Raw genomic sequence first — 24,167 nt, forward strand, 5'->3', positions numbered from 1 at the left:
TGCCTGGGAAATCTCATGGACGGAGGAGCCTGGTGGGCTACAGTCCATGGGGCCTCAAAGAGTCGGACACGACTGAGTGACTAAACAACAACAAGAGCTCAAGTTGGATTTGCACAGGGGGCAAATTGGATTTTGAGACCAGGGCTTACAGGTTTGTGGGGCCTGGGATGTGTTTTTAGAGATGCCTCTGCTTACGTGAATTGTTAAAGTCTATGGTGCTTTTTTCTAAAGCCATGAGATAGTGGGAAATGTTTTTTTTTTTTTTAAAGGAAGGAAGACAGAAAGGAAGGAAAGGACTAAGAAGCATGGCTATTTGATTTTCAAAAAAGTAACAGAACTGTTTGGGTTGGTTGCCATGTTGGAATAGGATAATGCTGGTGCCCTGGGCTATGGGTTTCTCTCAAGAGTTCTCTGCCCTGTGTGTGCTATGTATTTCGTTCCCTTTGGTCATAAGAGTCAAATCCAAACTCCACATGGCATTCAAAGTCTTACAGTTTGGCCTTAATACATATAATAAAAACCTATTCCTAATAAATTAAAACAATAAAATTATAGTTATACATAAAAATCGATTACTATTATAACTATTATTATCACTGGCAGTTAACATTTAGTAAACACTATGGGCCTTACCCAGTGCACAGAAAAGTTCTGTAAAAGGATGTCCATTTTTCACATGGAGAGACTAAGGCTCAGAGAGGGTAAGTGACTGTGAGAATAGAATTCAGGTCATCTGTTTGAATCTAATGCTTGAGCCCTAACCCTAACACTCTTCTTTTGTATCCCGTGATGCTTCTCAAACAAAACCTTGCATGTCTACTTATTTATACTACTTGTTATGACTTATTTCTGAGCATATCATGATGCCATGTCTCTGCGCTGGAATTATTTCCTCTGCCAGAAATGCTTTCTGCATGTCACCTTTTTCTGATAGTATAGTTTTTGATTAACTGCACAGACTCTTGACCCATATTCCCTGGGTTTGAATCCTGGCTGTACTGTTTATTAGCTGTGTGTTCTTGGGCAGGTTACTTACCCTCTCTGTGTTTATCTCAGTCTGTACAGTGGAGATAATAATGCCATCTACCTCATGGAGGAGTTGTGAAGATTAAGTATACATACGGAGGTTAAAACCATGCCTGACATGCAGTAAGCCTTAAGTATTTGCGATTAATATTATTCATGGTGATATTACTATCATTGTCATCGTTAACACAGTCTGACTTTGGGTCTGGGTAATTAGGTCCGGATGGCTCTGATTCCTTGTAAAGTGAATGAATCTCTTGCTAGTGTGTGTTGCCTTGTCTTAGACTCAGAGAGGCCGTGGGACGGCCCCCTGGTGGTGTGTACCCAGCATCAAGAAGCGTTAATCCTGCCTATGGGAACTGCCGAGTAATTTGCTCACATGGTTTTGCAGGGTCTTCAAGTGTGCTGGAAATGGAATGCCAGGGCCGGTGACTGAGGAGTTAGGGACACCACCTCCTAGACTTATCTAGTAGATGCTCAGAAAGGGGCAGGATATGATTGTCACCCACTAGTGACAGCCATACACACACACAGCCTGTGCAGACCAGGGTGGTACTTTGGCTTTGTCATCCAGACTGACTTAATCCTTCTCTCCATGTAGTACTTACTCCTAAGAGTTCATAGTTTCATTGAAGATGTTGTGCTCATGTTGGCAAAAGGGAGGCTGTGGAGTTCTGACTGTTAATGTCAACGGTGCTGTTTCCTGGGCTAGCTCTGTGTCGCTGGGCATGTCTGCTCCCTTTCTGGACCTCAGTATCCTTATTTGTAAAATGAGGCCAATAATCAGAAATAACACATGAAGCATGTAGTGCAAGCCTAGCTATTCATATTAGAGGGGACTCGGTAAATGAGCATCATCATTATCAAGGCCGAGGGGGATGAGGAGTGGCAAGGCAGAGGGAAGAGAACTAACCATTCCTGCGTATGTGCTGTGTACCTGGCATGGTGCGAGGTTCTTGACCTGTTTAGAATTTCATTTGTTTATTCTTTTGGCCTCTCTCCAAGTGTAGTGGTGTTATCATCATTTTACAAATGAGGAAACAAATGAAGTAGTTTGCTTGAGGTTTCCTGTGAGGTTATGGATGCAGCCGGTAAAATGGCCAGGTCATTTTATTCCAAAGCCCCATGGCTTTTCCAGAAACACTCAAATGACCCTTAAAATGCTAGACAAGTCATACAGACTGGAAGGCCTTCAGAATTGAGAGAAATGACTGCCGAGGGCTAGTGTGGTCGTGGAGAGCTTGGTGGTGGAGGAGTTGAGGCTGGACTTTGAGGAGAGGGGTCCAGAAGTCAGAGTGAGGACGACGTGCACGGGGAACCTGTCTGTTTATTAAATCGGCTGTCTCCAGGTGGCAGATGGGGAGAGAGCGCAGGACCAGTTTGCAAAGGGCCTCTCCTGTGCCAGTGCAACCAGCTTTGGACCTTCACCTGCAGGCAGTGGTGTAATACTGGAAGTTTTAGAGCAGGGAGAGATGAAATCAGATTTTAACCTGGCCAAGTCCAGAGATAAAACTGGCAGATCGCGTCAGGAGAAGCAGGAAGCTCTCTCGTTGGGAGGCTTTTGATGTAACAGGCGAGGGGAGGAGGCCTGGAGGAAGGCAGCGGTGAGAATGAAGAGGCGGGTGGCTGACCAGCCCTGGTGGCCCAAGGAGAGTGGTGAGCGAAGGGCGGGTTGGCAAACCAGGCTGAAGGGGAAATGATGGGGCTGTGACAGAAGGGAGAGCCCAGCGGAAGTCCAGAAGTCAAAGCTCAGCTTTACCTGGGACCCACCAGTGCGGAGACGTGAGCAGCAGAGGGCCTGATGCCAGGCACAGCTGGGTAGCTCTGTTTGGAACTGACTGTGATGGCCAATGATTCTCGGAGAAGAGAAGAGCCAGATCTAGAACTGCAGTGGCCAATGTGGTAACCCCTAGTCACATGTGGCTATTTAAATTTACTCTAGGGGTTTAAAATTAACAGTTCAGTTTCTCATTTTAACTGTTCAAGTGTAGCTAGTAGCTACTCTTTTGGGCGGTGCAGTTATAGAGCATTTCCATCATCTGTTGGATTGCACTGGTCTGGATCTTGGGAAAACCTGTGAAAAACTGGGGGACATGCAGGGGGAAACCAGGGCAAGAGGAGCAATTGAAATAAGAAATATTGTAGCTGCCTTTTGGGCAATTCTCAAAAGAAATAGAGTACTTGAATTTTGATTTGAATTTGCTGGTTTGACTTCTAGAGCCCCTCTGGTCATGCAGTGAGGGGTAGCTTCGATTAACCATAGGAAGCAGTCATAGGCAGATACTGTTATCTTTGTTCAGTTCAGGAAGCAGAAGCTTAGAGAAGTGAGATAACTTCTTCAAGGTCATAGAGCTAGTAAGTAGCAGGGCCAGAAATGGAACCAAGTCTGACTCCAAAGCCTCTCTCTCTTTATATGTGTGTGTGTGTGTGTGTGTGTGTGTATGTATATATATATATATATATATATATATATATAGTGCTTTGTACATATATGTACATGCTATGTACAAAGGCCAAAACCTTTGACTGTGTGGATCGCAACAAACTGTGGAAAATTCTTAAAGAGATGGGAATACCAGACCACCTTACCTGCCTCCTGAGACATCTGTATGCAGGTCAAGAAGCAACAGTTCGAACCAGACATGGAACAATGAACTGGTTCCAAATCAGGAAAGGAGTTCATCAAGCTTGTATATCGTTACCCTGCTTATTTAACTTATATGCAGAGTACATCGTGTGAAATGCCAGGGTGGATGAAGCACATGCTAGAATCAAAATTGCCAGGAGAAATATTAGTAACCTCAGGTATACAGATGACACCACCCTTATGGCAGAAAGCGAAGAGGAACTGAAGAGCCTCTTGATGAAAGTGAAAGAGGAGAGTGAAAAAGCTGGCTTAAAACTCAACTTTCAAAAAACTAAGATCATGGTATCCGGTCCCATCCTAGATGGGGAAACAAGGGAAACAATGAGAGACGTTATTTTTTTTTTTGGCTCCAAAATCACTGCAGATTGTAACTGCAGCCATGAAATTAAAAGATGCTTGCTCCTTGCAAGAAAAGCCTAGAAAGCATATTAAAAAGCAGAGACATTACTTTGCCGACAAAGCTGTATAGTCAAAGCTATGGTTTTTCCAGCAGTCATGTATGAATGTGAGAGTTGGACAATAAAGAAAGGTGAGCACTGAAAAATTGATGCTTTTGAACTGTGGTATTGGAGAAGACTCTTGAGAGTCTGTTGGACTGCAAGGAGATCCAACCAGTCTATCCTAAGGGAAATCAGTCCTTAATATTCATTGGAAGGACTGATGCTGAAGCTGAAGCTCCAATACAGAAATCAATCACTGGCTACCTGATGCAAAGAACTGACTCATTGGAAAAGACCCTGTTGCTGGGAAAGATTGAAGGCAGGAGGAGAAGGGGACGACAGAGCATGAGATAGCTGGGTGGCATCACCGACTCAGACATGAGTTTGAGCAAGCTCCAGGAGTTGGTGACGTACAGGAAAGCCTGGCGCACTGCAGTCCATGGGGTCACAAAGAGTCGGACACGACTGAGCGACTGAACTGACCTGTGCTGATGTACGTACATACTTCCCGGGTGGCGCTAGTGGTAAAGAGCCTGTTGGCTAACGCAGGTGAGGTAAGAGATGTGGGTTTGATCCCTAGGTGGGGATGATCCCCTGGAGAAGGAAGTGGCAACCCAGTCCAGTATTCATGCCTGCAAAATCCCACAGACAGAGGAGCCTGGCGGGCTACATACAGTCCATGGGGTCACAGAGAGTCAGACACGGCTGAGCAACTGAACTGAACATGTTTGTGTGTGTGTACTCAGCTGTGTCCAATTCTGTGCAACCCTATGGACTGTATCCTGCCAGGTTCCTCTGTCTGTGGGACCTTCCAGGCAAGAATACTGGAGTGGGTAGCCATTTCATACTCCAGGATGTATATATATAGTACTTATATATTTATAGTATCAAGTGAAGTGAAAGTCAGTCCCTCAGTCGTGTCTGACCCTTTACAACCCCATGGTGTACAGTCCATGGGATTCTCCAGGCCAGAGTACTGGAGTGGGTAGCCTTTCCCTTCTCCAGAGGATCTTTCCAACCCAGGGATTGAACCCAGGTCTCCCACATTGCGGATGGATTCAAGGGAAGCCCGTGTGTGTGTGTGTGTGTATACCAAAAAAATACATCTTATTTTATCTAACTTTGAAAGTACCTATAAGCAAAAAGAAAAAAAAATTACCATTGAGAAATAACTACTATTGACCTTCAGTGTATGCTTTTCAGACTTTCCCATGGGTATGTGTGCGTCTAAATAAATACATATATATGTATATTTATAAGCGTGGTATATATGTACAGAGACATGTTCCAGTCTTTTCTGATGCATGTAGGCCATGCTCTTAACTACCACCCTTAATCCTTTATCAGCATTTCTGAAGTCCTAAAAGCTCTGAAGATGGGAAAAAAAATTTTTTTCCCTAAGTTTGGCCCAAGCTCAATTTGGCAATTAAGACTTGTCTGAACTGCCAGGAAACTATTTATAGGCTTTATTTATCCCACTAAGCATTACTACTCATAAGTTGCACTAAGGAGATACTGAAGCGATTGATTTCTGGATGTTCCCTTGACTCTGCTGGGTGCTGTATAACGTACAACACAGATTATGTGTTACCTTTCTAAAATCCCCAAATTTTGAATTCCAAAATACACTTGGCCCCAAGGGTTTCAGATAAGGGACTGTGGATCTGTATTAGGTTATACTGCTGCTTTAAGAATTTTCCATAGTTTGTTGTGACCCACACAGTCAAAGGCTTTGGCATAGTCAATAAAGCAGATGTTTTTCTGGAACTCTCTTGCTTTTTTGATGATCCAGTAGATGTTGGCAATTTGATCTCCGGTTCCTCTGCCTTTTCTAAATCCAGCTTGAACATCTGAAAGTTCACGGTTCACATACTGTTGAAGCCTGGGTTGGAGAATTTTGAGCATTACTTTGCTAGCCTGTGAGATGAGTGCAATTGTGCAGTAGTTTGAACATTCTTTGGCATTGTCTTTCTTTGGAATTGGAATGAAAACTGACCTTTTCCAGTCCTGTGGCCACTGCTGAGTTTTCCAAATTTGCTGGCATTTTGACTGCAGCACTTTCACAGCATCCTCTTTCAGGATTTGAAATAGCTCAACTGGAATTCCATCACCTCCACTAGTTTGTTCTTAGTGGTGCTTCCTAAGGCCCACTTGACTTCACATTCCAGGATGTCTGGCTCTAGGTGAGTGATGAAGCTAAAGAGTCTCTTGATGAAAGTGAACGAGGATGGTAAAAAAGTTGGCTTAAAGCTCAGTATTCAGAAAACTAAGATCATGGCATCCAGTCCAGTCACTTCATGGCAAATAGATGGGGAAACGATGGAAACGGTGAGAGACTTTATTTTTGGGGAGCTCCAAAATCACTGCAGATGGTGACTGCAGCCTTGAAATTAAAAGACACTTGTTCCTTGGAAGAAAAGCTATGACTGACCTAGACAGCCGATTAAAAAGCAGAGACATTACTTTGCTAACAAAGGTTTATATAGTCAAAGCTGTGGTTTTTCCAGTAGTCACATATGGATGTGACAGTTGGACCATAAAGAAAACTGAGCACTGAAGAACTGATGCTTTTGAACCGTGATGTTGGAGAAGACTCTTGAGAGTCCCTTGGGCTGCAAGGAGATCCAATCAGTCCATCCTAAAGGAAATCAGTCCTGAATATTCATTGGAAGGACTGATGCTGAAGCTGAAGTTCCAATACTTTGGCCACCTGATGTGAAGAACTGACTCACTAGAAAAGACCCTGGTGCTGGGAAAGGTTAAAGATGGGAGGAGAAGGGGACGACAGAGGATGAGATGGTTGGATGGCATCACTGACTCAGTGGACATGAATTTGAGTAAGCTCCGGGTGTTGGTGATGGACAGGGAAGCCTGGTGTGCTGCAGTCCATGGGGTCGCAAAGAGCCAGACACGACTGAGCGACTGCACTGAACTGATACTGCTGGTTGGGCCAAAAAAGGTGCCCCCAGGAGCAGTGTTAGCTATTTAGGCAGGCGTGTGAGAGGGGTGTAGTTTCCGTAATATGAGCAGTGCACAGAATTCACATGAAAAATGGTAGTTCTGCACATCTAGGTCAAGCTGCAGTTATCTCTTGATTTACCTACTAGGAGGTTCTTACTTGGACAGGGTTTCAATTGTAGGTATGAAAGGACCATCAGAAAGCACCCAGAAAAAAAACACCCAGAAATTACTTTGATCTTAACCCTTGCCCTGAGGCTGTTTGTTCAGTATTTACTGACTGCCTGGTACATTTCATATGTTGTGGCAGGCCGGGATAGGGGTGTCCCAGATGCAGCATAAGAGGGTTCAGTCCCCAGGTCTGGAAGATCTCCTGGAGAAGGAAATGGCAACCCACTCCAGTAATCTTGCCTGGGAAATCTCATGGACAGAGGAGCTTGGCAGGCTGCATTCCATGGGGTCACAAAGACATTACTAAAGTGACTTAGCATGCATAGCATGCATGCATGGTAGGCTCGGGGCCACGGAGGAAAAACATCAGTCCCTGCTCCCAGAAGCTGCTGCTTTTGCTGCTGCTAAGTCGCTTCAGTCGTGTCTGACTCTGTGTGACCCCATAGATGGCAGCCCACCAGGCTCTGCCGTCTCTGGGATTCTCCAGGCAAGAACACTGAAGTGGGTTGCTATTTCCTTCTCCAGTGCATGAAAGTGAAAGTGAAGTCGCTCAGTCATGTCTGACTCTTTACAACCCCATGGACTGCAGCCTACTATGCTCCTCCGTCCAGTGGATTTTCCAGGCAAGAGTACTGGAGTGGGGTGCCATTGCCCTCTCTCCCAGAAGCGGAGATCTAGCTAAAGAAAAAAGATGGATGAAAAGAGTTAAAGGTGGTTACAATTCTTTTGTGATAAATAAATGCCTTAGAGGTGAGCACTAGATATGTAAGGAGGAGAGGGCCCCAGAGGGCTTTTCAAAGGAGATAACTCCTGAGCTGAGTTTGAAGTTTGCCACATGAAGGTGTGATGGGCTTCCCTGGTGGCTCAGAGGTTAAAGCGTCTGCCTCCAATGTGGGAGACCCGGGTTCGATCCCTGGGTCAGGAAGATCCCCTGGAGAAGGAAATGGTAATCCACTCCAGTATTCTTGCCTAGAGAATCCCATGGATGGAGAAGCCTGATGGGGTACAGTCCACGGGGTCACTGAGTCGGACACAACTGAGGGACTTCCCCTTCACATGAAGGTGTGTTTGAGGGGTGGTTAAGCTATACCAAGGATCAGGGGTGGGTTGGAGGCAACATTTAAAACGATAAATGTCACCCACCACCCTCGGCAGTGAAAGCGCAGAGTCCTAACCACTGGGTTACCCTTAAAAAGGTAAATGGTTTTGGTGTGACTGAATTACTGGGGTGAGAAAGAAGTGTTTGTTTTAAAATCTCTGTTTATTCACAAATCTTTTTTTAAGAATTATTTGTTTATTTATGGTTGTGCTGCATCTCTGTTGCTGAGCACAGGCTTTTTCTAGTTGAGGCGAGCAGATGTAACTTCCTTGTAAGTGCACGGGCTTCTCACTGCAGTAGCTTCTCTTGTTGCAGAGCGCAGGCTCTAGGCACACAGGCTTCTGTAGTTGTGGCACATGGGCCTTGTTGCCTCGCAGCATGTAGAATCTTCCCAGACCAGAGACTGAACCTGTGTCCCCTGCATTGATGAATGGATTTTAACCGCTAGACCATGAGGGAAGTCCCGAAAGGAATGGTTTGAGTCAGGGGGTGTGGAAGATGGGTCTGGAGAGGTAGTCTGGGGCTAATTATAAAGGTTCTTGTATGTAGTACTTAGAGCTTTGGGTTTTGTTATGAAGGTGTTAGAAGTTATTAAGCCCTGCTTAATAAAGACCTGCTCAGATCTGCATTTTCTTCTAGCAGCTGGCAGAATCCACTGGAGGGGATGAGAATGGCGGCAGGGAAATCCCTGAGTGTGCTTTCCAGGCATATTAAGGGCCTAAACTAAGGCATGGCAGTAGGGATGGGGAGACGGTCGGGTATAAAAATATTTAGGAGAGAGGATTTATAGGACTTTGGGAACATGGAAAGAGGAAAACAATCCAGGTGTCATCTGTTAGGTTGAGTGACAAGGGATTGGAGGTCTGAGGTTGGAAAAAGAGCAGAGAGGGAGTAGGGAAGCAGGAGAAGAGGAAGGGCAGGAAGCTGTGGCCAGAGAGGGAACCATGGGCTGTGTGATGGTGAACTTGGTAAAGAGCTGCTGACAGCCGACTTCCGTGCCAGATTCAGGAGAGAAGAGATTCCGAGAAGGCTGCCCTGTGGCTGGAAATTCCCCCAACGGTGCCTTAAAGTTTCCATACATGAAGTCATGAATGGTGACGTTCCAGTTCTTGCTGGACTGAGTCCTGAGAGAGATATTGGGTGGAGGGATCGACAAGATACAGGTCAGCAAGGTGGTTTCCCAGTCTGTACACTGCCTGCTCTGGATGGAAGTAGAGTCCACAGGGACAAACCACTTGTTCCCTGAAAGGTAGCCTGACGGAGTCCTCAGAAAGCACTGACATGCAGAAAGAGCCTAAGTGTTATTCTTAAGTTTGCCTTTGCATGTCATGAAGCTCTATGAGTTTTTCTTTTTTTTTAACTTTATAGATGAAGTAGACCCAAAGAGAGGAAGTAACACAGAAAGATGATGGTGGAGCTAGACTTCAACTTAAGTTTCCTAATGCTTACATTTAATACGTTGAGTACCTTTACTGCTCCAAGTCCCTGGAAAGTAGCATAAAGATGGCAAAGTCCTTATCTCATACAGCTTACATTTTAATGGGAATAGCATCCAATTGAAAAAAAATGAATACATATGTATAAGATTTGATATCAAATGAGATTAGTACTAAGCACAGTCTTGTCCTCCGGAAGCTTACAGGCTAATGGGGAGACGACACACAGCCATCAGGGCTATGACAGGAGAAGTACAGGGAGCTATGGGAACATCCCTGTCAGAGCATCTGAACCGGTCTGGGAGGAGTCGGAGAAGGCTTCTTAGAAGAAATGGCCTCTAAGATGTGCCGTACACCAGGGGTTGGCTAACTACAGTCCCCTGGGCCAGAGCTGCCTGCTGCCTGCTTTGGGATACAGCCCATGAACTAAGAATAGTTTCTACATTTTTAAATGTTTGAAAAGAACTAAAAGAAACTAATATTTTGCGACATGTGCAAATAACGCAGTATGTAAACTTCAGTGACCGTAAAGTTTTATTGGAATACTGCCATGCTTATAGCTGCTTTAACACTCTAATGGCAGAGTTGAACAGTGGCAGAGACTGTGAGGCCTGCAGCCAGGACATTAACCCTCTGGCTATTTACAGAAAAGGTTGTTTGCTAGCTCCTGGCCCCAGGATGAGTGGGAGTCAGCCGTGTAAAGCAGAGTGAGGAAGAAGGAAGTCTGCTTCCGATGGGATCGTTGTATAACTGCAGTAACTTTCGTGTACTTGGACTACAGCTTTCAAGGAGCTAGGGGGCTGTGGTGAGCGATATGGCTGGAGAGGTGGGCAGGAGCCAGACTGAGAAGACACTTGGCAGCTGTATTAAGGGGTTTGGATTTATCCAATGGGGAGCTTTTTAAAGGTGTTATATTATCAGATTTTCAAAAAATCCTCTGGCCACAGTGTGGAGATTAGATTAGAGAGGGTGGGGTGAGAGAGGAGGCAGGGAGATTAACTGAGGTCTCTCTCAGCTTGTTCCAAGGAATCGCTGGTAACCTAAACTAGTAGAGAGCTATTGGAGAATATATTGACTTGAGATGCAATTTAGGAAGCAGAATTGAAAGCCCTTGGTGATTGATTAGAGGCATTGAAATGTAATTATTTTCATGTTGCGAATGACTGTGTTTTCTTTCTCAACTCCAAAGTTGTTTTTTTTTCCTCCCATTGCTGTGAATGCATGGTTGACAAATCCATGTTTAGTAATAGTCTTCAGAGCAGAATTCCTTAGTGATGCTTCACGCCCACAGTGCTCCATGTACCTTGTGTATCGAAGCAGCATCTCTCTATGGCCTCTTCATGCAGTTCCCTGTTGACAAGGAATCTGGCTTTTAAGGAACAAAGAAGCAAGAAATTGGCAGATGAATTTTCCTTTTCTGGTTTCTCTTGGTTTGATAGCTTTCCCAAAATATTTCTTTGTTGCAAGTCCTCGGGCTCCTTGGTTTTCAGGGCAGTTTGTTGACAATGACAGGGACTACTCATGTTCTAGAGCACTTAGGCCCTCCCGGTTTTACTTCTCTCACCCTTGCCTTCTCTGTCCTTGAAGCTGAAGTCTCACTCACAGTAAATGGTAATAACGTCACTACATTATATTTCATGATATATTGTGTGGCTTTCAAAGTGCTTACTCACACGCCAGCTATTTGATCCCCACAATAAACCTGTGAGGAAGGCAGGACAGGTCAGATTACTGAGATCAGGGGACATTAGATGGTTGCCCAAAGTCAAAAGATTAAAAAACAGCAGAGCTGATGATACAACTTAGGTCTGCAGATTTCTTAGCTTTGTTCCTTCTGTAATGCATTCCATCTCCAAGAAAAGCGGGTCAGACTAGTCGGGAGAGTTGTGTTTTCAGCAGTAAAGACATCTGGATGAAATACCTCCCGCCACCACCGTGCCCCCCGCCCCCCCGCCCCCGTCCTGGCCCTGCTCTGTGGGAGCTTCATACAGACACTGGTAGGCCTTTCCTGTGCCTTCAAGCAATATGTAAAGCACCAGTCATTCCCAGACCGAAGTTTGAGCAGCTGTGGTCTGCATGGTAGAGCAGCAGTCCCTAACCTTTTGGCACCAGGGACCAATTTCATGGAAGACAGTTTTTCCAAGGGCCGGGGGTGGGGAGATGGTTTCTCCCCGCCCCCTGATGAGGCAAGTGCATTGCATTTATTGTGCACTTTATTTCTATTATCATTACATCAGCTCCACTTCAGTCATCAGGCACTAGACCCCAGAGGTTGGGGACCCCATATGAAAGCATGTATGTGTTTTCGTTCCTTCCCTCTCCCCACAGGTGGTTCTTCCTCTGACGAGCTGAGACCAAATGGGAAGGGCTTGCCTGTGGACCAAAGCTCCTGGGGTCAAAATAAACCAGAAAACTCGCTCTCAAGGTAACACAGCTCTCCCTTCACTTGTGCCTCTTGGGGCCGCGGTTTTCCTCACTGAAGAGCTGAGGCCACTACTGTGCATAATGTATGTTGTCCCACAGTCGCTGGCCTCGGACATGTTAGACTTTTATTGAGCATTTACTGTGTAATGTGCCACACATCATACACTTACATGGATTATCTTCCCTTAACCTAAGAGGTAGGTACCATTATTTGCTCTGTTTCACAAGTAGGGAAACAGGTGAAGAAGAGATGTTACATAACTCACCTACGACCCAGAGCTAGCAGGCGGCAGACCTAGGGTTCGAAACTGAAGTCTAAGCCTACCTTGGAAATGCAGATTAGAAACATTTGATTTCTCCTCCTCGTTTTTTAGAAGTTTCTTCACTCTGAAGATACTTCTTTTCCCCTCGTTTTTATTTACTCTTTTCTTTTTTCTAATGCCGTTATATTTAGTGTATACTCCAGTTCCCCCTACTGACCATAGCTGGAATCATCTGGTCAAGATAAAAGCTTCCATGTGTCTGGCTTCCCAGCTGGCTGAGACAGTAAAGAATCTGCCTGCAATGCAGGAGACCTGGCTTCCATCCCTGGGTTGGGAAGATCCTCTGGAGAAAGGAATGGCAACCCACTCCAGTACTCTTGCCTGGAGAAGCCCATGGACAGAGGAACCTGGTGCACTACAGTGCATGGGGTCACAAGGAGTTGGACACAGCTTAGCTACTAACACTTTCATTTAAATTATGCACCTAAATAGCAATGAACGATCCCTGCGTGATCACTCACCTAGAGCCAGACATCCTGGAACGTGAAGTCAAGTGGGCCTTAGAAAGCATCACTACGAACAAAGCTAGTGGAGGTGATGGAATTCCAGTTGAGCTATTTCAAATCCTGAAAGATGATGCTGTGAAAGTGCTGCACTCAATATGCCAGCAAATTTGGAAAACTCAGCAGTGGCCACAGGACTGGAAAAGGTCAGTTTTCATTCCAATCCCAAAGAAAAGCAATGCCAAATAATGCTCAAACTACTGCACAATTGCACTCATCTCACATACTAGTAAAGTAATGCTTAAAATTCTCCAAGCCAGGCTTCAGCAATACATGAACCACGAACTTCCAGATGTTCAAGCTGGTTTTAGAAAAGGCAGAGGAACCAGAGATCAAATTGCCAATATCCGCTGGATCATGGAAAAAGCAAGAGAATTCCAGAAAAACATCTATTTCTGCTTTATTGACTATGCCAAAGCCTTTGACTGTGTGGATCACAATAAACTGTGGGAAAATTCTGAAAGAGATGGGAATACCAGACCACCTGACCTGTCTCTTGAGAAATTTGTATGCAGGTCAGGAAGCAACAGTTAGAACTGGACATGGAACTACAGACTGGTTCCAAATAGGAAAAGGAGTACGTCAAGGCTGTATACTGTCACCCTGCTTATTTAACTTCTATGCAGAGTACATTGGAGAAGGCAATGGCACCGGACTCCAGTACTCTTGCCTGGAAAATCCCATGGACGGAGGAGCCTGGTAGGCGGCAGTCCATGGGGTCGCACAGAGTCGGACACGACTGAGCGACTTCACTTTCACTTTTCACTTTCATGCATTGGAGAAGGAAATGGCAACCCACTCCAGTGTTCTTGCCTGGAGAATCCCAGGGACTGGGAAGCCTGGTGGGCTGCCGTCTATGGGGTCGCACAGAGTCGGACACGACTGAAGTGACTTAGCAGCAGCAGCAGCAGAGTACATCATGAGAAACGCTGGGCTGGAAGAAGCACAAGCTGGAATCAGGATTGCCAGGAGAAATATCAATAACCTCAGCTATGCAGATGACACCACCCTTATGGCAGAAAGTGAAGAGGAACTAAAAAGCCTCTTGATAAAAGTGAATGAGGAGAGTGAAAGAGTTGGCTTAAAGCTCAACATTCAGAAAACGAAGATCATGTCATCTGGTCCCATCACTTCATGGGAAATAGATGGGGAAACAGTGGAAACAGTGTCAGACTTTATTTTTTGGGGCTCCAAAATCACTGCAGATGGTGATTGCAGCCATGAAATTAAAAGACGCTTACTCCTTAGAAGGAAAGTTATGACCAACCTAGATAGCATATTGAAAAGCAGAGACATTACTTTGCCAACAAAGGTCCATCTAGTCAAGGCTATGGTTTTTCCAGTGGTCATGTATGGATGTGAGAGTTGGACTGTGAAGAAAGCTGAGCGCCGAAGAATTGATGCTTTTGAACTGTGGTGTTGGAGAAGACTCTTGAGAGTCCCTTGGACTGCAAGGAGATCCAACCAGTCCATTCTGAAGGAGATCAGCCCTGGGATTTCTTTGGAAGGAATGATGCTAAAGCTGAAACTCTAGTACTGTGGCCACCTCATGCGAAGAGTTGACTCATTGGAAAAGACTCTGATGCTGGGAGGGTTTGGGGGCAGGAGGAGAAGGGGACGACAGAGGATGAGATGGCTGGATGGCATCACCAACTCGATGGACATGAGTTTGAGTGAACTCCGGGAGTTGGTGATGGACAGGGAGGCCTAGTGTGCTGTGATTCATGGGGTCGCAAAGAGTCTGACATGACTGAGCGACTGAACTGAACTGAACTGAACTGACTGAAACCTATCATTCTCAGCTCACTTTTGAGTCTTCCTGATACATATAGATGCATTTTTACATAGCCTTTATTAGTATGTGGGAGAAGGCAATGGCACCCCACTCCAGTACTTTTGCCTGGAAAATCCCATGGATGGAGGAGCCTGGTAGGCTGCAGTCCATGGGGTCGCTAAGAGTCAGACACGACTGAGCGACTTCACTTTCACTTTTCAGTTTCATGCACTGGAGAAGGAAATGGCAACCCACTCTGGTGTTCTTGCCTGGAGAATCCCAGGGACCGGGGAGCCTGGTGGGCTGCCGTCTATGGGGTCGCACAGAGTCGGACACGACTGAAGCGACTTAGCAGTAGCAGTATTAGTATGTATTAATACATGACCATCAAGCACTTAAATGGCATTTATTCAGTGTCAGAAATTGTCTCAAGTGTTTTATATATCTTAGTTGGTTAAGTAATTTCAACAAAAGGTTTTTGAGCATTAGGATTCTTTTATATAAATATGTTAAATTTCCCTTAACTTTATATTTATTTTTCTTTAACCTTAAATGTTGGCATTTGAATAATTTTTAGTATGGCTATGAAAACTACACAAATAATAATAAAATATAAATTTTTACTGCTTTTCTCTTTTATTACAGATTATTCCTGTGGAGTAGAGACCCAGTAGAATTATCGAGTCAAAAGATCTAGACAGTTGTAGAGTCTTGTTATGTGAGACCCAGAGTCCAGAAAGAGCACTGTGTAAACTGAGTTCTAACGCACAGTCTGCCACCGTCCAGCCTCATGAGTCATTCACGGTGCTGGGTCTCATTTTTCTCATTTGAAAAATGAAGAGTTAGATTAGATTATCTTCCAGGTTTCCTTCTGGTCTGAGATTCTATAAAGTTAATATTTCTGGACCAGTGTATATAATCAACAGCATATAAGGGGCTTCCCTGGTGGTCCAGTGGTTAATACTCTGCATCTTCACTGCAGGGGGCTTGGGTTCGATTCCCTGGTCAGGGAAGTAAGATCCTGCATGTCGTGTGATGTGGCCAAAAAAAATATGATAAAAACTTTTTTTCTCTCTCTTTTTTTAATCCCCCTTTTTTTTAGGCACATGGGCTTAGTTGCTCCACAGCGTGTAGGATCTTCCCGGATCGGGGATCAAATCGGGGTCTCGTGCATTGGCAGACAGATTCTTTGCCACTGAGCCACCAGGGAAGCCCTGATAAACACTTTCTACAAAAACTTTTGTTTTGTTTGTTTTTCTAGACAGAACAAGTCCAAATCTGAAATAAGCAACATGGTTCGCTCCTCCACTATCACGGTATCAGACAAGGCTCACATTTTATCCATGCAGAAGTTTGGACTGCGAGATACAATTGTGAAATCACATCTAATACAGAAAGAAGAGGATTATACCTACATCCAGAACTTCAGGTAGCTCACTGGATCTTAGACTGTTTCCACAGCAAAGTGATCGCTCAGCTCTCTGAAACAGAAGCTTCCTCTGTACCCTACAGAGTCACTCCCATCATTTTCTGAATGAGTGATTCCTTTCACTCTTCCTTGGCAGGCATTTATTCTGTGCCTTTTCGGGCCAGGCATCGTGGGAGGTGTGGTGTGGTGGGAATGACACAATTTGCAGCAAACAGTTGCAGAGATATTTGAAGATAGCCCTGTGTGGAAGAAGGAGAGAGATCTTGATTTTTGGTTATGCCTCTGTGTATCTCTTGGTCATGTGGGGCCTTTGAAGAAAGTTGTTTGAATTTAAATTAATCACATGAAGTTAGTGACTGGTGATCTTTTTAGACAAAATGACTGAAAGTTCCATGAATAAAGGGTGCAGGTTTGCCAGGTCTTTTTAAATCACTGCACTGGGACTATAAGACAAAGTCATGTTGCTTCTAGAGATCAAGATACGAATTGTCTTAGGGAGTTTGGGATGGACATGTACACACTGTTATACTTGAAACAGATAACCCACAAGGACCTGCTGTATGGCACATGGAACTCTGCTCAATGTTATGTGGCAGCCGGGATGGGAGGGGAGTTGGGGGAGAATGGATGTATGCATATGTGTGACTGAGTTCCCTTGCTGCTTACCTGAAACTATCACAGCATTGTTAATCGGCTATACCCCAATACAAAATAAAAAGTCTCCAAAAAATTTAAAAAAAAATCGAACAACAGAAAAAACCCCAGTGAATTATCTGAACACTGGTATTGCTTTCTTTCCAAAAGTAGTTGCCGGGATACTTCTCTTTTCATTTCAGTAGCACGCACAGTACATAGTCATTTTGTGGATTGTGGCTCTCTAATTGCTATTAAAGCTAAGTAGAAATGTTCAAAGTGGGTCTCTACTGTCTGAAGTTATCACAAAAGCAACAAATGTCATGGCAGACTGCAGGTCACCCCTTGGTGCCACAGTCACTTGTCTAGGACAGCTGTGACATTTCTTAAGTCTTCAAATTCCAGCCCAGAGAAACTGAAACCTGCCAGAATCAGCATCCAGCGCTCTCCCTGTCATGTCCATAGTCCTCCCAAGTGACCAGTTGATTGTCTTTGGCAACAGATTTTTTGTAGGAACGTACAATGTGAACGGACAGTCCCCTAAGGAGTGCCTCCGGCCCTGGCTCAGCCACGATACCCAGGCCCCAGATGTGTACTGTGTGGGGTGAGTGCTTCTCTTCTCGTTGTCTCTGCATTTTCCAGAATGTGTAGCTGTGGTTGAAGGGATGGGGGCATGAATCTGTAACTGAGACTTCGCAGCAGGTGAAGGGATTGAAAAACGAGCATATGCTCAATAACAGCTGCTCCTCTGTTCTGTGTGCTTCCTCATAGTAAACAGATTTCTGGCACTATTAAAGTGATGTGCTTGGCACTGGAATGCTAATAGTTAATTTTGAGTGCAACCCTGTGTTAAAAGCATGCACCTTGAACTGAATTTTATTACTTAGACATTCAATGCTTTGTTGGTTACAAAGCAAAAATATCTTTTGTGAGGGAAAGAAGGTTAAAAGGGAAAAAAAAAGGCCCCATCCAAGGACTTCCTTGGTGGTCCAGTGGCTAAGACCCTGTGCTCCGATGCAGGGGGCCTAGGTTCAATCCCTGGTCAAAGGACTGGATCCTGCAGGCCACCTTGAAGATCCTTCGTGCCACAACTGAGACCTGAAAGTGAAAGTGAAAGTCACTCAGTCGTGTCCAACTCTTTGTGACCCCATGGACTATACAGTCCATGGAATTCTCCAGGCCAGAATACTGGAGTGGGTAGTCTTTCCCTTCTGCAGGGCATCTTCCCAACCCAGGGATCAAACCCAAGTCTCCCAGGCGGATTCTTTACCAGCTGAGCCACAAGGGAAGCCCAACTAAGACCTGGCAAGCCAAATAATTAAATATTTTAAAAGGGAGGGCCCCATTCATCAGTCTTTTTTTTTTTTTCCCCACACCTACTGTCTTCTTACCACTGTACCAAATATTGTTGTTGGGGAGGGAGAAGCAAAGACGCCTGGGTGGTAACGTGTAAAGGGACTAGAATTTGGAATTTATAGAGAGCTAGGTTTCAATCTTGGAGAAGGCAATGGCACCCCACTCCAGTACTCTTGCCTGGAAAATCCCATGGACGAAGGAGTCTGGTAGGCTGCAGTCCATGGGGTCGCTAAGAGTCAGACATGACTGAGCAACTTCACTTTCACTTTTCACTTTCCTGCATTGGAGAAGGAAATGGCAACCCACTCCAGTGTTCTTGCCTGGAGAATCCCAGGGACGGGGGAGCCTGGTGGGCTGCCGTCTGTGGGGTCGCATAGAGTCAGACACCACTGAAGCGACTTAGCAGCAGCAGCAGGTTTCAGTCTCTTTGCCACCTGGTGCTTAGGTGAGCTAGTGATCTCGGATGTAAAGACTGGAGACTCTTCCAGGTACTTCAGGCTCATTATGAAGATGAAAAGGGCCACTGCTTGAGAAAGTACCTGGTGAGTTCCTGGGCCTTTAGTCCTTTGTCTCTGAGTGTTTGTTTTCTTCCTCTTTGAGGGTCCTGCAGTTTAGCTAGAAAGGTAGGCCTTACACAGCTTCACCAATCTGAGAATGTGCCCATCTCGCACGTTACCCTTCTCTACTCCCTGACTGGTTGCTTTTCCTGATAGGTTCCAGGAGCTTGATCTGAGTAAGGAAGCCTTTTTCTTCCACGATACCCCTAAGGAGGAAGAGTGGTTTAAAGCTGTATCAGAGGCTCTTCATCCAGATGCCAAATATGCAAAGGTATGAGAGGAGTCCGGGACCTTCTGACTTTGTGTTGCCATGCAGGGAAATGCTAAGACAACTTTTCACTTCTTCTGCGACTTTCATCAAAAGCCAGCCCTAATGGGTGGTGGTCCCTTCCCTGGTGGTCCAGAGCGTGAGACTCTGCCTGCCAATGCAGAGGACACAGGTTCAATCCCTGGTCCGGGAAGATCCCACGTGCCTCGGGGCAAGTAAGCCCACGAGCCACACTACAGCTACGGAAGCCTGCATGTCTCGAGCCTGCGCTCCATAGAGCCACTGCAGTGAGAAGCCCGCGCATCACAACAACGAGCAGCCCCCACCTCGCAGCAACTAGAGAAGGCCCCGTCACAGCAGTGATGACACAGCCAGCTAGAAAGGAAGGAGGAAGGAAGTCCTGTTGATGCTGTGATGTTCAGTTCTAGGAGAGGTTTCTCAGGTCTCGGCACCTGTAGGCTGCTGAGGTTATCACAGGGTGTGGTCAGTGAGTTGCTCGGGTAGTTACCCTGTTTCCTGGTGTGGAGCAGGAGATATAGGAGTCCTCACAGCCAGCTTCCCGTCCACTTATCCTTTCACCTCCCCATTAATGCCGTGACTTGAACGCATGCCTCTCTTCCAGGTGAAGCTCATCCGACTGGTTGGGATTATGCTGCTGCTATATGTCAAACAGGAGCATGCCGCGTACATCTCAGAAGTGGAAGCTGAGACAGTGGGGACAGGAATCATGGGGAGAATGGTGAGTTCCTGGTTGGTACAGGGAGGGCCTTGGTCCCTAAGGTCTTGAGCCTGCTTCTCATGATACCACAACTACCTGTGTCCCAGCTTGAGGGTACTGGCAGCACGAGATGAACTGTCCCCTCATGCTGTAGCAGGAATTGATGGAGGAGGCCATTCCGAAATTGTATTTTAGTGACTTCCAGGCTGACTTGCCCAGTTAGCCCGCATCCTCACGGCTGCTCCGCTCTGGAGCCCCCAAGTGGGTCCTTCCGTTTAATGCATGACCCCTGTCGCAGAAGCTGTACTGGATCACCAAGGAAAAGAAAGAAAGAATGCTAATAATAGGTTTGCCGTTTTTCTTCTTGAAGTTGTTAAAGTCCTCCTTTTAGGTTCTACTGTGAGAGCTTAGCTTCCCAGGGGGAAGGGAGAGTGTGTGGCTTGCCTGCAATCTATTGCAGAGTGGACTCGCCTTCACCGCTGGCCGCCTGGTCCTTCTGTCTTCTTGCATTTGTTTTCCCACCTATAAATATGTAACTCTGCTTTACTCATCTCCCAGGATTGTGACACAGACTGACTAAAAGAGAACATTTTGAAAGCCCATGGGTTTGAATGACTATCACAGTGAAGTTGGGAACTGTGCCTTTTCCGGGCTCCCTTTCACAGGGTAACAAAGGGGGCGTGGCCATCCGGTTCCAGTTTCACAACACCAGCATCTGCGTGGTCAATTCCCACCTGGCAGCCCACACTGAGGAGTACGAGAGGAGGAACCAGGACTACAAAGACATTTGTTCTCGAATGCAGTTCTGTCAGGTCGACCCAAGCCTGCCCCCTCTCACCATCAGCAAGCACGAGTGAGTCTGGCTTTCCACCCCAGGCAGCGTGCCAGGCTGCGCGGTCCAAGCCCAGGGCTCTCTGTTTCATTAGGGAGGGGACCAGGGGAGGCTTCCCACCACCTGAGCGGGAACTCTCAGCCAACTCTCGGTTATACAGGGATTACACCTCTTGGAAATTTTTAGTTTTCCAACTTACCATCTGGCCAACCTCTCGAATTTTCTCAGACACCATTTGTTCCTGGAAAATGTGTAAGATGTTTTTTTAACACAGTCCGCCTTGATGCAGCGTCATGAGAAAAGCCACGCCAGAGCAGGCGTCTCGAGCGCAGGTTTTAGAAGTGTGGTTCAGGGTTCTGCTGCCTGTTGTCTGCAGAAGCATGTGCGGTCGAGGATGGGGCTGCATTTCCCAGTCTTCACGTCTTTTTCGCCTCTTGATTCAACATTTTGGAGCCATGGTTGCAGCTGCTTGGGATGTCTTGTGCTAATGTTTGTTCTCTTTATTTCATTTATCTCCAGTACTTGCTCTCTGTCTAAACTCAAGGCATATTGGAATTTCAGGCTTTACAGTAACACTTGAAACTTACGCCCCTTCTTCTTATAACAAGGAGGAAGCCACTGGGGCTGTGGTGTCTGCCAAGGAGTACGCAGAGCCCAACCTCTCATCCACCTGCTGCGTCCATAGGACCATCTTGATTGGTGTGCTGGAAGCTGCCAGAATGGCTTTCCGTCTCCAGGGGACCTAGCAGGGACTGGGTCTTCCATTCTGCTGACCCGGCAGCATCCCAGTGTGTGAGGCTGCATGTCAGCTTGTCTGCATTTAGCTCGTGGGCGCATTCATTTTGGAGTGTGTATGCTGCCATGCGGCTTCTCTCATAACCCAGCTCTTGGCTTCATGTAGAGCAGTACTGGTCTCCCCAGAATGTGCAGTGTCACCTGGGAGCATCCAGTCATCGTGTTCCCAAAGCAGCAGGTGCAAGAAAACACCTGTCGAATTCTGCAGAAAGAGCCGGCCAGTAACGCAGTGGTGGTTAAACTGAGACACCACTGGGCAGGTCAGGCTTTGTTTCAGAGGAACTCTGCTCCAGAAACAAAGGCTAAGAGCATGCTTTGGGGGCTGGAGTGTGCATGGAGGCAGAGGCAGCATTGTGGCATCATCTGGCTTGGGGTCCCTGAGTGATTGACAGGACTCCCAATACTTGATCTTTCCCCGTCTTCCCAGGAGAGGTAAATTATTGTCTTGCTTTTAGATCTTATTAGACTATCTTTCCAGCTGTGCTCGGTCGATTCAGTCGTGTCTGACTCTTTGTGACCCTATGGACTGTAGCCCGCCAGGCTCCTCTGTCCATGGGATTCTCCAGGCAAGAATACTGGAGTGGGTTGCCATGCCCTCCTCCCTTTCCAGCTGTATGGGAATAAAATAGTCAAGGAGAACACAAGGCTGTTGCCAGTGAACTTGGACCAAGATAACTGAGTAAGAGGCATGCTAGAGATGATGTTAAATGGGATGGCAAGAGGAAAAGAGACCCTGAGCAGTCAAGTTCCTTCCCCATGCAGCTCCCAAGAGACTGAGCCTCCGGGCATTCTGTCAGAAGCACACCGGATAGGGTGGGCGAAGCCCCTCCTAATCCCTGTGCCCTTTGTGCTCTGTCCCCGCAGTGTGATCTTGTGGCTGGGGGACCTCAACTACAGGATAGAAGATCCGGATGTGGAAAAAGTGAAAAAACTCATCGAAGAGAAGGCCTTTCAAACGCTGTATGCGTATGACCAGGTACCAGCGGCCACCCAGGCACTCTTCAGGCAGCTGTCGTTGCCCTGCCCCACCCCCCAGGGGGCACAGAAAGCCTGGCTGCCCAGCTCCAGCTCCGCCTCTTCTTCCTCATCTTGGGAGGGTTCCCTGAGGAGCTGGCGCCCGCCATCCCTTCCTTCCCTCCATCTGTGCTCCCTCTCCTATAGCTGTCTGCCCCACTGGTCCTGCCCTTGAGGTTTGTCTCCCCTGGAGGCAAGAGCTGTTCTCTTTCTCTCTGTCTCGTGTGTGCCCATTCATTCAGTCATTCAAGTTGGGGCCAAAAGGGAGCCAAGCTTCTCATCAAGACGATATTAGTCCTTTGTATATTTCAGATGATTTACTGATGTTTCGAGTGGGCCCCCTGCGCCCCCTGCCCCTCAGCAGACCTGTGCCGTGTGCGGGACCACTCTTTTTCTAAAGGGCTGTGTTCACTTCCAGAAAGAATCCGTTCCGTCTCCTGCTAGCCTCTACCGTTGTTTGGGTTATCATTCCTTTCTCAGAGCATTAGCTGTTTCCCAGCTAATGAAGGTCTCTCTGACCTTCAGGGTACTCCTCTCAAGAGATTCTGAAACTGTTCAAGCAGTCAGAGTTGTTCGGGATGTCATGGTCCTTTTTCTTTCTACCCTGTATCTCCCTTTTAATCATCTTTGTATTGTCGTTAGTCTAAATCTTTCTGTTACCTTTATTTTTCTCCCAGTGGGATCAATTAAGGGGAAAAAAATCCCAAGTCTGTTATGTCTTTCTTTATAGAATAATCTCTTTAGTGACCCATTTTTCTCTCCCATTCTTTTCCTTGGTAAATTAGTCTCTTTATTCCCCTTTTCAGCATTATCCCTTGTCTGTCTTTTTTCTAGACTGCAGCATTCTTATTTCCCTGGGAGTTCAATACCATCTCTTCTTCCCTTCTTTTCTGGTCTCTCCTTAAGTAATAGTAACCAGTTTGTGTGGTGCCTTGCTTTCCAAATGGTTTCAAGATTTATATTTACCCATTTCTTGTTTTTAATTTATTTTTTACTCTTCTTATTCTGGCCATGCTCAGTCTTTGCTGTGGTTTGTGGGCTCCAGGGCACGTGGGCTCAGCAGTTGCCACATGAGGGCTTAGTTGCTCTGAGGTATGCAGGATCTTAGTTCCCCCAACCAGGGGTCAAAGCCAAGTCCCCGGTATTGGAAGGTAGATCCTCAGCCACCAGACCATCAAGAAAGTCCTCATATTTACCCATTTAAGAGTCATCTTGGACTTCCCTGGTGGTCCAGGAGTTAAGACTGTGCTTCTGTTGTAGGGGCGTGGGTTCAATCCCTGGTCTGGGAAGTTCCGTATGCCATGCAGTGCATCCAGAAAAAAGCGAAAAGGAAAGAATCATCTTACACTATTTTAATTTCCTGTTGCTTTTTCCTTAATAGTATTTTATTTTTAAGGAATTCCTATTTGGGGGTTTGTCAACTGTTGTCCCCTGGATAGCTGACCCTTTCACCAAAGTTAGAGCTTACAGTTCGTCACCAGGCCACACAGCACCAAGCTTGGTGCTCCAGGGAGGGGGCAGGAACACCCATGGTTTTTCTCTTTTGCTGAGAAGGAGCTCTTAGAACCAGTGCAGTGGCAAGGAGGCCAGTTACTATCGTAATGTGTCAGGCACTGTTCTAAGTTGACAGCTTATCTTTGTAACAATCCTGTGAGGCAGATTCTATTATAAATCCAGAATTTACAGATGGGGAAACCAAAGCATAGAGCTCCCCCCAGTTCATATAACTGATTTGACAAACCTCTTTAAAGAATTTAGTTTAAA

General features: G+C 46.1%; 1 protein-coding gene across 4 annotated transcripts in view; it reads left to right on the forward strand.

The window, feature by feature from the left end:
* INPP5B (inositol polyphosphate-5-phosphatase B) overlaps positions 1-24,167 on the forward strand; it is a 54,775-nt gene that overhangs the window by 16,085 nt on the left and 14,523 nt on the right. For 3 of the 4 annotated variants that reach the window (XM_002686466.6, XM_059885193.1, XM_010803802.3), the window contains 7 exons: positions 12,106-12,202; positions 16,063-16,230; positions 17,366-17,467; positions 18,933-19,047; positions 19,667-19,783; positions 20,428-20,615; positions 22,254-22,365. In XM_002686466.6, coding sequence (XP_002686512.2) covers positions 12,106-12,202; positions 16,063-16,230; positions 17,366-17,467; positions 18,933-19,047; positions 19,667-19,783; positions 20,428-20,615; positions 22,254-22,365 — 899 coding nt within the window. The remainder of the gene's footprint in view (positions 1-12,105; positions 12,203-16,062; positions 16,231-17,365; positions 17,468-18,932; positions 19,048-19,666; positions 19,784-20,427; positions 20,616-22,253; positions 22,366-24,167) is intronic. The other variant, XM_024990225.2, reaches the window with a different exon arrangement.

This window comes from Bos taurus, chromosome 3 (genome assembly GCF_002263795.3).
Source record: "Bos taurus isolate L1 Dominette 01449 registration number 42190680 breed Hereford chromosome 3, ARS-UCD2.0, whole genome shotgun sequence".
NCBI lineage: Eukaryota > Metazoa > Chordata > Mammalia > Artiodactyla > Bovidae > Bos > Bos taurus.